Here is a 17,064-nt window from a genome sequence, read left to right as displayed (position 1 = left end):
TGATTGTGAGAGTGTTGATACCATCTGTTTGATCCCCTTGTTACCTTAAAAAGTCCTCATGGTATATGAATATATGGATTGAATTTGGATGAAGGTACTTTGAAACATGAGTTGAAGAGATTATAAGTTTATGCGGTGAACTAGTTTATTTATAAACTTTTACGTGTTAGTAGGTTTGTTGTGATTGGATGTGATTTTTTTTTAAAAAAAAAATTAATTATTGCTGAGGCCATTGCTCCATAGTTTTTTTTTATTCTAGTTTGTGAGTTTGTTCCGTCTTGCTCGAGGGCGAGCAAGGTTTAAGTATGGGGGTATTGATAAGTGTGTTTAGTATGCATTATTTTATGTCATTTTATATTTGTTTTGCATGCATTTATGTTATTTTCGTGAGTTTTATTAGTGTTTAATTTTATGTGCATGCATTACACTCTCCTGGTTGAATTTTGTAGGAAAATAAGCATTTTCGGGAATTTCTGTGCGGATGAGGCGCGCGCGCGAGGTCTACACCTCGCGCGTGCGCAGTACAAGGATCCAGAGGCATCCGAGCCAAGGTGCGCGCGGCCGAGCTACTGCCCCGCGCACGCGCAGAAGAGATGACCAGAGAGTTGCAAAAAAGTCGCGCGCGCGAGAGCTTCTTCCTCGCGCGCACGCGAGGCGTTTGAAGGTTCACTATTTTTTATAGCTACGCGCGCGCGAGCTGTGCCATGCGCGCGCGCGCGTGTTTGTGAGGTGCAATTTTAATGTTACAAGGATTCCAATTGGCGCGGACCTATAAATAGAAATTTTATGCCCTTTTTACACACTTTTTGTCTTTTTGAGTACGCGCGAAGTTTACGGCGGCTGTGGAACAAACTTCTTCAGATTTTCTTCTACTCTAGTATTTTTTATTTTATGATTTTAGACTTCATTTATTTAATCATGTTTATTAGTGAGTAGTGGCTTTTATTCGATCAAGGCCACGTGATTGGGCCAGACAATTGATGTAGTAAACTCGTTTGTTTATTTGAGATTTTCAGACTTGATTTGAATTTATTGTTTATTGAATTTATATTTGTCTTGTGAATTTCCTGGCCAGTTATTTGCTTGCATGTTAATTGATTCCAATTCGACAGAGGAGGTTTTGATTTTGATCACTTCGATAATCAACATAGTGTAAATCTGACTAGAAATAGAATTCGGTTTCATTATGCGGTTTATGTGTTTACTGAATTTTCATAGTTATTCATGCATTCAAATTTGATTAGAATTACAAAAGATTAGTTCATCAATATTTGAATAGGTTTGATTTTTCTAGAAATAGTCCTTCGAACAAATTAGGAAAATTCCCGTGAATTAAGATTAAGTCTGATATCTTAGATCGACTGCTTGTTACTTGAATTGTCTGGTACCTGCGTGTGTCCTTGATCGAGTTTTTCCCAAATTTGATTTAAATCTAAAATTTCCAGCTGCGTTTTATTTAATTTAATTTTAATTGCAACTTTTTATTATTAGTTTAAAATCTGAATCACCTTTATTCATTAGTCTAGATTAAGTAGAAATAAATATATTTTGGTATTTATATATATACAGTCCCTGTGGGTTCGACATCTGGACTTTGGTTCACTATATTATAATTTGACCTGGTGCGCTTGCCAGTTGATTTTTAATCACACCGATTTAGCCGGTCACCTTTCCACCGAGACTTTTAAATATCTCAATTCTAACTGCACCAATAAAGTATAGTGAGTATAAAGACTCAGCAAGAACATGCATAAAAAGATCTTATTTAAACATGAGATGAGAAAATAATAGCATATAATTTTTCATGCAAACACATAACATGAACATAACTTAACATAACCATAACATAAAACTTTTGGGGGTGATGAAATATGTGTGTTTGTGGTAAGCATCATAAGAGTACATCATAGTTTTCCGTGATTACGGTTGTTGTACAACAAGCATATGGCTTTCGACCTTAAACTTTCATTCTTTGGATAGCCGCTCCGAAACTCATCCCGAAGTGCATACCCCGTGTAACCATCCCGTGAGCCATAGTTTGGAAAGGCCGCTCCGGAGCTCATCTCGAAGTGCCAATCCCGTGTTACCACCACAAAACGCATACAACATCAAAATATTTTTCATGCATCATCGTAAATTCATCATCATGCTTCTTACCATAAGCTTCATAGACATAAGCAACATTTTTGCATGTTCATAAAATTTTCGTAAAAATTTTGTGCATGTAAAACCGATATGAGATTCATTCATGCATAAAATACTTCCTAACATTTCATGATTTTTGTGGAAAAACAGCGTTCATGAAGGTATAGAACATATACATGTGTTACATGGCATAACCGTTCCACGTGAGTCGTTCTTTCCGTTCTTGACATTAAAACTTGAAACTTTTTGCATAGGACATCTTAAAAATACTTAAAACACCTTAAAATATCATAAACATGAATTTAGGATTCAAAATGGTGGAAACATTAAATCTGCAAAGTTTGGGCACTGAGTGGCGCCCTTGCAATAGTGCAGGCGCTGAGGCTGATTTCACGTGCAAGATCACGGATTGTTCTGTCTCAAACGTTATTTTGCATCCAGAATTAGGACAAATGGTAAACATTAAAGTTGTATCTCTATGTCTTGGCTTTCAAATGGCGTTGGCCTCACCCTAATTGGATGTTTCAATGAAAATATATACTCGTTCTATCAAGATGTGTCAGTGCAAAAAATACAGTACACACGACACATTTCAGGGTGATTTTGGCTTTTCTTTCAAAATGATTTGGACAAAATTCAAAACATGAAAATTGTAGTTTTAAAAATTAGCTTTCTAATAAAATTGGCCTTATATAATTTGAATTAGTATGTCAGTTTTGATCGTTAAAATCGTAACTGATGTCGCTAACCCGGTGTAACCCAACACATGTAAAAATCTTTAAAGCTAGGATAAAAAACACCACATCCTCCAAAGTTTCAAACTAAAAATACGTACATCATACTCACACCAAAAATCTGAGATTTAAACATCTTTAAATCATTTTATCCTCAAAATATTTATCATAAACATCAAGAACGATTCACATTTCAGAGTTCTACATCATGCTCATCAAAACTCATAGAATCAATGCATTATACATATCATACACATCAACATACATCTTTTTCATATCAAAATATCTATATTCTAGATTGGTGGTTTCAAAACATTTAAAACTAGCCTTTCTTCTTGGTAGGAAGTAACCGGTACCTCAGGAACTCGATCTAGCCTCGCCACGAATGGATCATCAAACGATATTTTTCCATAGATGCAAATTTTTTAAAATTGGGAAGAGGAGACTTGTGGTTGGCAGCTAGGGTGTGAGGGGAAGAGATTTCTCCCTCACTGAACGCTAACCCTCTTTTTATAAAACTAATGGGTTTAACCGGCCCATTACATAAAAATACTGGCTTTTAAAAATCTCTCTCAATATTTTAAAACTTGGTTGTCAAGCCCAACTTTAAATAATTTGCATCAAAAACATATTTTAACTTTATAATTTAAATAACACACATCTTTTTTAATCGAAAGCTACTTAATGGTCATTTTTCTCCTTAAAAATTCTTAAACCTTCGTTCGTAGGCTAGTCTCGAATCCTTCGTCATCGGGTATAAACCCATACCTGAAAACATTAAAATCTAACTTGCAACCATTAAACTTTAGGCAAATACATAACATCAAACTATTTAACACAATATTTAAAATATAAATTTAAGACTTAAAATCTAGACTTTAAAATATAAAATATCACGTAGAATAAATAGCATGAGAAATTTTTTAAACACAATCTTTTAAATAATTAAAACATCACATAAAGGCATTAATTAGAAATAACCTTTAAATTATAAATAAATAAAATAAAATCATTTAAATTTCATTTAAAATTATATTAATAATCGTGATTGGATTTATGGATTTTTCAAGTGTTACATTTAAGATGCGTATATTGGTCAAGGCCAGTATGGACAGTACATAGATTGTGTGCATATTAGCAAAGGCTAGTATAGATGGTACATTTATATGCTTGTTGTACAACGACCGTGATAACGGAAACCCCATGTGCTCATAAGGTATGATTACCACAATTGCATGTATTTCGTCACACGAAATGAATGATTTTTATGCCCATGATTTTATATGCATGATGATCATGTTCAAAATCTTGCATGTCCAAAGCATGATAATTTTTATTATGTAATTATTTTATATATGAATAATGCTTGTTGAGTCTTTAGACTCACTATGCTTGATTGGTGCAGTTGAAATTGAAAAGTAAATGAATTACAAGCTTTGATAGAAAGGTTGAAGTGTCCAAGAGACGAAGACATTGCATGACATGACTGTTCGAATCTCTAGTGTTTTAAAGCGAGAATTTTTGGATATGTTTATTGTTCTTTCGTCATTACATTATTTTGATGCGCGACCGTTAAAATTCAATGGCGAAGAAAAATTTAGTGTTAGTATTTTCAATGCCGATCACGTGACGATGAATTTTAATGCTTTTAAGTGTTTAATCTTTTATGTTGTTTATTTCATAATTTGATGTTTGGTTTCACAAAAGTTTTAAAAAGTATTTTTCACACTAAGTTTACTTTATTGAAACTAATGTTTCGTCTACTTTCCTAAGATTTTAATTGTCGGTTCAGGCCTGCTATGTAAGTAGTAGTGTTTGGTGTGCTCGTATAAGAACCGGTCGTTGATTACAGGGTTGCATCTTTTGTTTCAAATCTTTTATGCACGTTAGAATCATTAGATTTTTAATTGCTATTTACATAAATTTTAATTTTAATTACGATTTAATGAACTTGCAAACGTGATGCATGCCCTGCACTGCTGTATTTGAAAAATTTCCCACTCTTTTCCCATCTAAATTCTTGAAAATGTCTAAAAATATGAGACCACACACATATATTAGAAATATTGATAGATCAGTCTTAGATCTTTAAATTCTAACTCTAATATTCTTAAAAAATATAGACATTTCTTGTATCATAAATCATAGATCTGATTAGATTCCCAATTTTCAAATCAATATTCTTCAAAGAATATTGGTAAATCTTGGATTTTTCCAAGTATCAAATAAAAACGTAATATGCCATTTCAAGAGCATCCACAAAAAAATAATTGCAATATTGTGCTACTCCAAAAACATCATTAATTGATATAACATTAAAAATATTTTATAAGAAATTGTGCTCTTCAGGAGAACAACTCAAAAAAAAAAAACACAAGAAAAACATTCGTGCTGATAACGTGTTATAAAAAAAGAGAAAAATGAGTTTCGAGAATGACTTAGAACCGTTTTCATTCATAACTTAGAGCCCTTATTTATAGAGTACAATTATTCAAAATTATATCATAACACTTTTATAAAAACTAGAAATTCTAGCTTTTTGGGTTTTTTCTTGTATTTAAAAATTTAAATAAAAACATTTTTACAAGATTTATCCAAACGCTAAAATGACATATGCTGTTTTTTTTTTAAAAAAAGTAAAAAAACTTAATTTATTTAAGTATTGTTTTATAAATGTCTAACTTTCTTTATCCAAATTTGCCCTTATATCAATTTTCGTATAAAATTGACGCAATTCTCGGTGCTAAGGATTCACTCCATGTCATTTTTAATTACTTGTTTTTGGGCTACGCAATTCGAACACCACTGAATTGGACCCAAGCCATTTGCAGAATCTCCACCGAAATTCCTCTCAGGATCGCTAAATGTTCCTCGAATGGAAGGTCCACCGCCGCAATTGCTGTCTCCTCGACCGCAGCACTACTCTGTAAGGAGGTATAGCCACCATAATCACCGGGGAGAGGGCGGGGGACCGGTGGAGATGACGAAGGAGACCTCGCTTTCGGATAACTGTGATGCTAACAATACCGAAGAGAGGCGTGGCGACGGCCAGATGCGCGCAGCTCTCGATTGCAACCTCGCGTCACTTTGCGGTCATATTCAGCTAGAGGGGTTTAACAATGGTGTCTTCTCCGACGTCGTTTTGAACGCTATGGGGTCCACTTATCAACTCCACCGCCTCGTTCTATCGCGGAGTTCTTACTTCCGGTATTTTCTCCTCCGACGGGATTCGCCTTTATAATAATGTATCGGGTCTTATTGGTTGTGAATATTTTAAAGGCTCCTAAAGTATTGTTGTTATTGATGGATTTTTCAAATTCATTTTTAAGAAATCTGTTGGACAAGTTTGGGCTTGGGGAAATTGGAAGGAAGTTAACACAACTTGTAATAAAAATTTCATCTTTGTGGTGGTACTGCTGAATTTTGTAATTTTTAGTGTGAGTCTATTGGTTCTTGGTTCGTTTCAATCTCGTGGGGGATTAAAATGGGCATGCTATTCATAATGTTGGTGGTATGCATAAGAATTTTTTGAGTTTGGTACTAGAAAACTTGTTAAAGCTTGAAGCCAGCTAGTTGCAACTGGAATCCAGAAGAAGTAAAGTTTCTTGTGTGTCAATCCTTAAACATAGACTTACAAAAATTTTATTGTGAACAATGTGAAGAATCTGAAGATGGTTAGCGTGGCTGCATAATTGATTTAATGGGATTTCAAAGGACCGATTCTGTCGTTTATTTATATGATCAGGATGGAGAATTGTGTAGTCGTTAAGTTAAGTTTTAATTTACTTTTTAGTTATACAAAGAGTTAGGTGTTGACTGTTAAACACCTCTTTCTTGTTATAGTTTGTAAGAGCATCATAGAAAAGTGAAGAAACTAACATACTAGAATTTTTCTCTAGTGATGTTTTCCTTTGTTATCTAAGAGTTCCCCTTTTTCGTTATTTTGAAAAATAGTTGTTTGTGTTGACTATAATCTGATATGCAGGAATATGCTTCAGGGCCCTTGGAAAGAAGCCAACGCGCCTACTCTCACCTTGCACGTAGATGATAAAAATGTTAATGGTGAAGCAATGACAACAGCTTTGGCGTATCTATATGGTCATCATCCTAAGTTAAACGATGATAATGCCTTTCGAGTTCTTGCTGTGGCTTCTTTTCTTGATCTTCAGGTAACATGTAATACTCGTATCTTCTTAAATCTTTGTTTTTTGTGTTAAATTCATTTATTTAATAAAAGTTTACATTGTTATCCCACTGAATAAGTGAACTGTCTCCCCACTTTGTTTTTCTATTGAATGCATAGGACATGGTGATGAATGAATCGTGTCTCATGAGCATTGTAGAAAAGAATTTAAACTTGCAGTGATGGTGTGATGCATCCAGGGGGTTGTGTGAACTGTATTTTGTGCTTTGGCGGTTGGTCCCATAATGATTGATGCTTAACCACCTTTTTTCTCCCTCGAGCAAACTTTGACGTGTGGAACATTTAGGCGTTCTCTCTTTTTTTTTTTCCCTTTTGATCCTTTGAATTTGTTGAAGTGTTATTAAGAAATGTAAAATCTGATATTAATTATTACCACTGAAGCTTCTATTGCAGTCATATCTTTCCCGTAGTACTAATTTACAACTGTAAAGATTGTTGACAACGGAAAAGATTTAGATTAGAAATATATTACCATCGAAATTTAAGGCTATCAATGGAAGTTGATAATTGGTTCACATTATATCTTTTGTGTTGGTCAACTGACATCATTTGAGCTCTCAGTTCTCCGCTCTTCTGGCCATAAGTTGCTGAAGGTTGGTTGAAAAATCGAGAGAGTGGTGGCTAAGTCTCTCATCCTCTCTTTATTGTCTATGATTTCTATTCCGTCTTTAATTCTGGACTTTCATGTGCAGGATTTATGCTCAATTTGCACGGATTTCATAATAGCTGAACTGTGGTCTTCAAACTTCCTAGCATATCAGGTTTTATGTTTTCAGTAATAACATTGCGCTCTTGATAAGAATTTCTTATGGAGTCATGGCCATGTTAATATAGGTTTTTGCTGAGAGCCAAGATTATGGGATACATGGGGAACGTGTTAGAAATGCTTGTTGGGGCTACCTCTGTCAAAGTGGTGCCCAGGAATTAAAAGAGGTAAGGCATTTTCGAAGCATACTGTTATGGACTTGGAAATTATTTACTTAGAACTTCTCAGTGGTGGGAGGGCATCAAAGTTTTTTTCCTTCTCCTTTTTAAGATATGTATGAGTTCTGTTGAGTGTTAACTCTTATTTGTATCAGGTGCTCCCCAAACTTTCCTCACAAACATTACAGGCTTTACTCACATCAGATGAATTATGGGTGCCTAGCGAAGAGAAACGGTGAGGAAATGAAACTGCTTGTAATATTTTGTTGTAGTGAAAGTTGTATGGACAAAGGCTGAATATTTTTTTGGAATGTCAAAAGGTTTGAACTGGCACGGTACACTCTTCTTGCAAAAAGTAAACTTTGCAAAACAGAACACCATGATCAGGGAAGTTCGAGTTGTGAGGTGGTAACCACCACACAATTTGATTCTCCCAAAGTAAACAAAAAACCTTCGGCAGATGAGAACCCAAAAAACTCGTCGGAATCTGAACGCGGGTGTTTAAAATTGAAAGATGAGGTTGAGGGCCACAATACAGCTCATAATATTCTTGTTGAGCTTGTGGATTCCATTGTGGATTCTCATTTGGATGTTGCCAGCGGTAAACAAAAATTGGCAACAACATGCAGCCAATCAAATTTGGAGTCAAGATACTCTTGCACTGTTGAACAACCTTCAGCAAATAATACATTGTGTGCACATGATGTTAGTGCGTCATGTTCATATCTGAATATGCACATTGGTATTGGAATGAGTGGATCAACTATTAGTGGTTTGGCCATGGAAGGGCCATCAGGTGAAGATGCATGCTATCAGTTGAATGGTAATTGGACACCAGGAGATCAAATGCACTGCTTGTCAATGAATCCTTCATGTAATGTGCTGATGCCTAACGAATGGGAAAGATGTAACATGCCCCCCCTGGCATGGGGTGGTAGGATAGTGGATAGAAGAGAGGCCAAAACTTGCTTTAAACGGCATTGTGGGATGAGTAGAGAAGATTATGATTCTTTTGTCAATATTTTTGAAGGTGGCTCTCTTTTATATTGCAACATGTCTTTTGAGGCACTATTAAATGTGAGAAAGCAGCTCGAAGAAATGGGCTTCCCTTGCAAAGCTGTGAATGATGGTTTATGGCTACAGGTATGTTTGTGAATGCTTGATTACATAGTGCTTTTGATACTGTTACTATGGAGTAAAGGATCAGAAATGTCCATACTTCTGGATGCAGCTAAATTTCTTAATTGTAGGAGTGATACAACATCCACCATATCCATCGCTCCATTTGTATTTGCACAAGTTCAGAATGTTCTCTTTAATATATGTTACAACACTATTTCTATTTCCAGTGTCCAGAACTTTTACCTCATTTCTTTGATTTATTTGATAGATTATGCATTTAGCTTTTGTTTTCTTTCTGGATTTCTTGCATATTGTAGATGCTCTTAAGCCAACAGGTGCAGGAAATTGGTGCAGATACATGCAAAAATTGCTGCCTCACGAGTGTAGCATGTGCATGTAGGCAGCAACCTGGCTACTCACGTGGAGTTACAGCAACTGGATACCACGTGCAAGATCACGATCCTAATAGTTTATCAAATGACATCGGGCAAGTCTATGTCACTAGCTCTGCTCATGGGGAAAGAAGTGGCCTTTTTAGGCCGGTTCGTGTGCATGTCAGAGGGCATATTGATGGGCTAGCTGGAATCGGACGTGGAACTACTTTTGTGCCTACAGCTGCTTGGCCTCCAACTCGTTATGTCTTTTCTCGTGTACCATTTGGTATGGGCAACCTCCAGCAACTTCCTGCTAATGATGATCCTGAAAATAGAACTGAGAACAATGGAGATCATGCTGGAGATGGATTGACAGCCTTGGTGGGGCTCAGTCAGGGATCAAATGATATAACTAATGTGCATGAGATGCCCGAATATGAAATGGGCATTCAAAGCAGACTCACTGGATCTTTATCCCCCGGGCAAATTACCAGTGGTGTAGCCGTAGAAGTGGGCTCACACGAGCATGCTATCGGGATTGAGTGGGCCAATGAAAATAGTGCTATATCATTGGATCTGAAAACACCTTTGAATCACTTCCCACCGTTTCGCTTTGCGTAAGCTACCCACTCTTTTGGCATCCATTGCAATTTACACTGTCAAAATCATTTTCAAGTTCAGGTAGATTTGGCTCCCTTTCCAAAATTGATTTGGATAGAAGGCTGCTGATTGGTTACTTTTTAATTTATTTTTACTTATTTACTTTGAATACTTCGTATGGAGATTAAGTTTATCTGTCTTCCACATTTTCTCTTGGAATGAAGGGTAAAGACAATGTGATGTATTAGACAAAATTATGATTTTTTTGGTTCGACTCATTTAACCAAGAGGCAAACATTGGGAGACGTAAATGTAAACTAGATTCTTTAACCAAGCATGCTGGGATAGACTATAGCACCTTATTATGTTGGATCCCTCACTGGTTTTTCAGGGTTGAATTTCATGAGGTACATAGACTTAATGATGGTCAAGTCAAGCATTCCCCTGAAGTCTTTTATGCTGGTTCCTTGTGGAAGGTATAAATAGATTATGCCTTCTATTAACTTTAATTAGATTGCTGTTACATTCTCTTTGATTACTTTGAATTTACTTATTTAAAAGCTTTGATGTTTTTTGCATCTCTTAGGTGAGCATCCAGGCTTTTAGTGAGGAAGACCCTCAAGGACGCCGGACCCTTGGTACATTCCTAAATGTGAATCAGAATAGCTTTTGCTTTCTGACAATAGTGTTGTTTTTATGGCATAATTTCCTTACCCACTGTTCTACAGGTCTGTTTCTTCATCGGCGGAAGGCTGAGATTAGTGATCCACTTAGAAAGGTAAACCTTCAAGTTTCCTTTTGAGATTGAATTTACATTGAACTTGGGCAGCCCAAGTCCATATTGTGCCAAGTTTTGGGAGCATTTGGAAGGCCTAAATGCGGTTTAACCATCTTTGAAGAAGCTGGTTCCAGCCAGCTTTGATGAGAAAGGAATTCTTATTTTGATTTCTTGTGTTGTCCATGTCACGATGCCATCAACAATTAACCCTGGCTGGGCTGATAATGTGACTATATGGATTGTTTTTCATGCCACTCTTATTCTCTGATTCCTCAACTGGTATATTGGAATGATTGCCAGATAATGTTTGATTAAATACTAAACAATGAACAGCAAGTTTCTTAAAATTTTGGGTAAAGTCTCAATTTTAAAATAGAACCAAATTATTTTTGGTTTACTCAACTTGACCATCACAAAATTATACAGGAAAATTTCAAACCATCGTGGTATTTTAACTGAACAGTAGACACTCTAGTCTTGCTTAGGATGATGACCGAACGTGCTGTACTAATTTCTAGTAATTTTACTAGCATAACATAATTGTGAAAATTTGAATGACCCTACGAAAGATTTTTCATGAATCATTTTTATACAAACCAATCTTTATTTTAGTTTGTTTTTGTTTACTTGATAACCTACATCTGTGGAAGATTTATTTTACAGTTACTCATTTGTCTTGTCCCAGCATCATCTCAAATTCATATTTCTGAAAGATCTAAAGTACTTTACCTTTTCACTTTGTTTTTTCCCAATCGATAACAATACTTTATTTATAGCTTATCTTGGTTGTAGCAAAACAATTGATACTTGGTAATTTCGCTGCCTTCTGTGATCCTAGGTCCATATGTATGTGGATGCACGAGAAAAGGTTACTGCTAGATATCAGGTGAACTGACCATTCAAGTTAATTTTTTGCAAGAACGTTGTTAGTCTATAAGCTGTAATGTGCATTAAACATTGTGTTTTGATGTATACTTTTTTAGTTGGTATGCCCGTCGAAGAGAGAAGTAATGGTGTTCGGGAGCTACAAACAAACAGGAACACTTTTACCGAAGGCTCCAAAAGGATGGGGTTGGCGAACTGCTTTATTATTTGACGAGCTTGGTGATCTTCTCCAAAATGGAGTGCTAAGAATTGCGGCTGTCGTACAGCTCATTTGATACATTTTGAGAGTTGGTGTATGGAACCTGTCGAAGGAAAGTTGTTGCCATTTTTCAAGAACACGTAAAAAAGTATAATACCCACCTATTTTGTAATGTGTAGTGCCTATTTTTTTTTATTCTTCTCTAGTTCTCGTTTCAGACGGAAAAAATACAGAATTATAGCCTTTTTTCCCGCAAATGTCACTTGAATCAAAGCTTTTGTATCAAATTCCATTATCCAAACTAGCTTACTTTGGAGTTCATGTGTTTTCTGATGAATCCAATGGATTTTTCATAAATTTGGAATCTACAGATCCAATAACAAAAAAATCACTAAATTTAATTTGCTAATTTCCCAATGCCTAGGGAATGTTAGTTCAATTCTGAGGTATTGATTATGCCAATCCAAAAGATTTACTTTCCATGTAGCATTATGTACAGTTTGTGATCATGGTCGTACCCCTGGGCTCTCTTACGGATGAGGGTGTGCAAGTCAGTAGCGTTATGTACTTCAGCTTTTTGATGCGTAAGCATGGTTTTTACAAGAGAGCATTGCATGGATTCATGGTGTCAAGCTGCTGACGTTGTGCTATTTGATCTGATTGGCTAAGTGGGTCATAAAAGAGGGACACCAAAGTTTAATGGGTAATGTTGTCTCTACTGGGTACAGGACCGATAGTAGAAAAATGATAAGACTTATCTTGAAATGATATGAGACAATACCAACTATAAGACACGTCCCTCCTTGAACTCATGTGTTTAACAACCTGACCCCTTTGCGCTATTCAATTTTTAAAAATTTGTTTAATCAACCCAGAGATATCAAAAGAAAAAAGAGCGGCTTTTTTCATTCTGTTCAAAAAAAAAAGAGGGGGATGCGCATTTCCTTGAAACAATTTCCAAATTACTACTTTACGCTTTTGAGCCCGCATAAAACCTTTGATTATACCTCGCTGAAAATCTGATTGTTGTGAATAGCGCATCAAAGCTTCTTCATCTATTTGATTGGGTGTATTAATGATGCCATAAGTATAAGAAAATGAAGTTGTGTCTAGACTAGCATCTATAGCTTTTAGCCTTGTGGTAAGTATTTGATCTTAAAAGAAACAATCATGTATTTCGAAATTATGGACTTATTCACTCTTAACTTCTATTGTTCTCAACCATACGCGGTCGATAGAGCAATTCTTTTATGAGACCCATCGGAGCCAGGATTCCAAATCCACTGGGTTAATATTTTTTGACGAGACAAAATTATCATTACAATTAAAATCATGAGTAAGATACATGTTCATGATTGTAGTCTCAAAAATTTTCTTATTAAAAAGTTCTTCAATAATTTTTCTATAGAACTCATAAGATTCGAAAACATTTGACAAAAAACTTTGGAATCGTATTTTTTTTCTCCATCGTCCAGCAAGAAACTAATGGAGTTTAAAAAAAAGGAATATCCTTTAAACCAATCATTCAATGTTGAAAATTAAATTGAACATTTCCTAATTAAATGATGTAAAGATGATCCGAATAGACATACTCGTGCTATTGAAGTTGTTATCTACGATTCTATGATGTATAATACTCATCAATTGTAGAATCAGAATCTATTCTTAAAGCAAAATTTTCAATGTACATGATTGATACCTCGGGAAGTCAGGGGATCAGAGTTATGGAGAATCAAAGGCGACAGGGATGCAGTCAGGACAGCGAACAGGGCTCTAGCCCGACCATTTTAGGGAGGAGTAGTGATACCCCGGAAAATCATGGGATCAGATTTATGGACAGGCAAAGGAACATCAGGGCTGGATAAAATCTGACTAATAGCTCAGATACAAGGGAGTAGCTCACCCCGGAGGGCGGCGTGAGACCAAAAAGACCAAGTCTTCAGGACTTGAGCAAGACCCATTTCTCAGGGGCACGATCCCCATGATTGCTATAATCCCGAGCCTGCCGGCTTCATCGTGCTTGACAGGTAAACGTGGGCAACTTCTGCACCCACGACCCAAATCGTGGCCACTACCCTGGAAATACGGAATGTCTTTCTCACTCTAAACTCTATAAATACCTTACATCAGGTATCAGTAAATGTATGTTCATCTAAATCCCAAAAACACTATACTCATTTTTCCTAAAAGCCCACTCTATTTCTAAGTCTGACTTAAGCGTCGGAGTGGCCCTGCCGAAAAACCTTCCGGCGTCCCACTAACGTGCTTCTATTTCTTTTCCTCGTGTGCAGATCACCTTGGTCGGGGAAGGACAGCCTACATACCATCCCCATCAGCCCGGTCATCCTTGTCAGGCCCACTTCACTACCTCTGACATCCCGGGCACTTGTTTTTATCAAACATCATCATTGGCGCCGTCTGTGGGAAGCTTGTTCTATAGACGTAGATATGGCTTCTCATGAACAAACATCACCAGAAGGCCCCCAGCAGGGCCGGAACATTATTATTCCTATGGAGCAACTCGAATCATATGTCCAGGATATGATAAAAAAATCGTTAGCAGCTACAAGGCAGCCACAGTCAAAGGAAATAACAATGGAGAAAGAAGGCAACTAGGGTAATCCGAACCCTAATGCCCGAACCAGAGAAGGGAAAGAAGAAGAAAGCCCTTGGATGCACTCAATACAGCCTTCTATGGCGGATGAGTTGCATGAACTTAGAAGGAAGATACAGAAGTTGGAAGAGAGGGGGGGGGGGGGGGGGTCCCAAAATGGCCTGGTCTATCAAGATCCCGGGTTGCCCTTTTTCACAGGAGGTGATAGAAGAGCCCTTGCCATCTCATTACAAGTCGGCAAAAATCCGGGAATATGATGGGAGCACTGGAACACTTGGCTCGCTTTGAGAATGTAGCCATGCTGCATTGCTACGGGGATAAGATTAAGTGCAAGGTCTTCTTAACCACTTTGGTGGATTCTGCCCAAAGGTGGTTTAAGAAGTTGGAACCACAGAGTGTTCGATCGTTTGCAGAATTCAAGCAAGTGTTCTTCCCAGGAGACCAAGATCACTGCCTTCACTCAAGGTCTTCGGGAGGGGGAATTTTTCAAGTCATTAGTGAAAAAAGAACCCCGGAATTTCGAGGATTTGTTGGCTCGGGCTGAGAAATACATTAACATGGAGGAGGCTCAGAGGCAGAAGAAGGAGGTAGCCCGGCGGGAGGGAGGCCGGGACCAAGGAAGAAGTAGGGAAACTCAGGATCCCATGGGGCGGTTGTCCTGATATGCACCGCACCGAGGAATCCGAGACACGATTGTGCACGTATGTGAAGAAGGGGTTGAAGTTCATGCCCCTGTTTCTAGAGAGAAGATTTTGAAATACTGTGCCTTTCATCAGGAAGGTGCGCATGACACCAGTGAATGCCGGACGTTACTGAAAGAGTGGGTGCCCGGTGAGCCAACTTGTGGCTAAGGGCTTTGATGACTCTTTGTATAAACAATCTTTTGTTTAATATAATTTACACTTTTAATAATGACAATGACTTTATCTTTCTTCATATTGTTATATTGTGATATACTATTGTTGTTTTGATAAAGACCTTGAATATACTATAGTGTATGTAAGATGTGGTAGCACATGGGGATGGCTATCATGAAACACATCTTATAGTCACTGTATATTCTAAACTGTTCCTAGTCGATTGAGCCGTCCGATAATAAGGATAAGGATCGCTCGAGTTTGAGACTAGCATTTGCGATGCAGAGTACCACGTTTCATTGGTAAGGAACATAGAGATGTTCGAAGCATGCAAATGGATATTCATATGATGAATGATCGAACTACCCTATCCGGACTTTCCAAGTGGTTATCACTTATCGAGTGGATAAAGTCCGCGGTTTTGGTTGTACACCATTAGTCCTTACTACTTGAAACATCATTGAGACTCTATATGCTAGTACTGTGCTTTGACTCGTTTACCGACTCTATTGGGGTCATCAGGTGTCGGGATTGGGTACAGTTACAACACATATAGGAGTCGATGCTTTGTTGTCAAGGATTCACCACATACTTGCGAGTGTGGATATCCTATGCGATCTGAGGAGATATTAGTGTGACGAATCTCTGGCCAGAGTACATGATGTGTTTTAAGAAATGGTTTCTTAGTAACACATGCGATGTCACTATTTGATCTTCAAGATGTATTGCATAGTTATCGAATCTCGAACGACTCTCGATTTACCAATGGTTGTTGATTCGATCGGGATATATGGATGAAGGGACCGTACTGTACGCTAACCAAAATCTATTGGTTCTTGCAGGCACTATCAGTGATACCTAGGGAATCATGGGGCGATGTTGCTAGGCGCTCTTACCATGATTCGATGGGCAAGTCGGAAATTGTTGTTCCGAGTCACAAGGAGTTGTGAGCCCACGGCTAGCTGTATCCCTGAACCATTGAGGGTCACACAGAGTAATGGATTTTTAATCCCCGTTGAGATAGTTAAATTTAAAGAGTTAAATTTAATGAACAAAGAAGTTGGACTTCTTATTTAAGAGTAGAGGAATAAGATTTTCTAAAATGACATAGGGATGGGCATTTTTGGAAATCACTGAATTCGGATTCAGAAAAATTTATCTTGACTTTAAAAGGTGCAGAAATGGTTTCTGTGCACATTGGTGAAATCGGTTTATCAATCGGAGTCATGATGAATTTTATATTAATTTCTGAACATGCGGGCTTTGCTTGTCGGGCTTGAACTTATGACTAATGGGCCCTAAGCTGTTAGCGGCCTACATTATAAATAAGTTATTGCAGTACAGAAATTACTAACAACAGGTCACAAAATTATTTTCGAAAAACCCTATTTTTCTTAAGTGTGGCCGCCCCCCCCCCCCTCTGCTCGAAAAAATCCAGTCTGTGAATTTTGAATTACAGTCTGGTTTAACGGATCAAATTCGTTAATTCTCTTCGTAGAAACTTCTGATAGATTTTCTAGTGCAATCTATCAGAGGGATTAATTATCCGTTCGTGGACCTGATTGAAGAACAGTTCGTCCATCAGTTCCAGGGATATACAACAAGAGCAGAGCAATCTGTTGGTGTCC

At 37.2% G+C, this 17,064-nt stretch overlaps 1 protein-coding gene across 3 annotated transcripts; it reads left to right on the top strand.

The window, feature by feature from the left end:
- Positions 1-5,622: 5,622 nt before the first annotated feature.
- Positions 5,623-12,322, top strand: LOC140860332 (uncharacterized). Of its 3 annotated transcripts, XM_073263297.1 has the most exons (12): positions 5,623-6,086; positions 6,865-7,048; positions 7,776-7,844; positions 7,918-8,016; positions 8,163-8,242; positions 8,328-9,150; positions 9,447-10,120; positions 10,495-10,579; positions 10,690-10,741; positions 10,832-10,881; positions 11,720-11,767; positions 11,865-12,322. In XM_073263297.1, the coding sequence occupies exons 1-12, from the start codon at positions 5,755-5,757 to the stop codon at positions 12,039-12,041; spliced, it is 2,673 nt and encodes an 890-aa protein (XP_073119398.1). In that variant the 5' UTR covers positions 5,623-5,754; the 3' UTR covers positions 12,042-12,322. The 3 variants fall into 3 exon arrangements, 2 of the variants coding, with proteins under 2 accessions (XP_073119398.1, XP_073119399.1); XM_073263298.1 differs by lacking the exon at positions 5,623-6,086 and having other exon boundaries at positions 6,909-7,048; positions 7,183-7,844; XR_012143678.1 differs by lacking the exons at positions 10,832-10,881; positions 11,720-11,767; positions 11,865-12,322 and having other exon boundaries at positions 9,447-10,184; positions 10,690-10,740.
- Positions 12,323-17,064: the final 4,742 nt, after the last annotated feature.

Source organism: Henckelia pumila, chromosome 4, assembly GCF_033568475.1.
Source record: "Henckelia pumila isolate YLH828 chromosome 4, ASM3356847v2, whole genome shotgun sequence".
Lineage (NCBI taxonomy): Eukaryota > Viridiplantae > Streptophyta > Magnoliopsida > Lamiales > Gesneriaceae > Henckelia > Henckelia pumila.
Note: the sequence above shows the minus strand (reverse complement) of the source record. Positions and strands in the feature narration are given on the sequence as shown.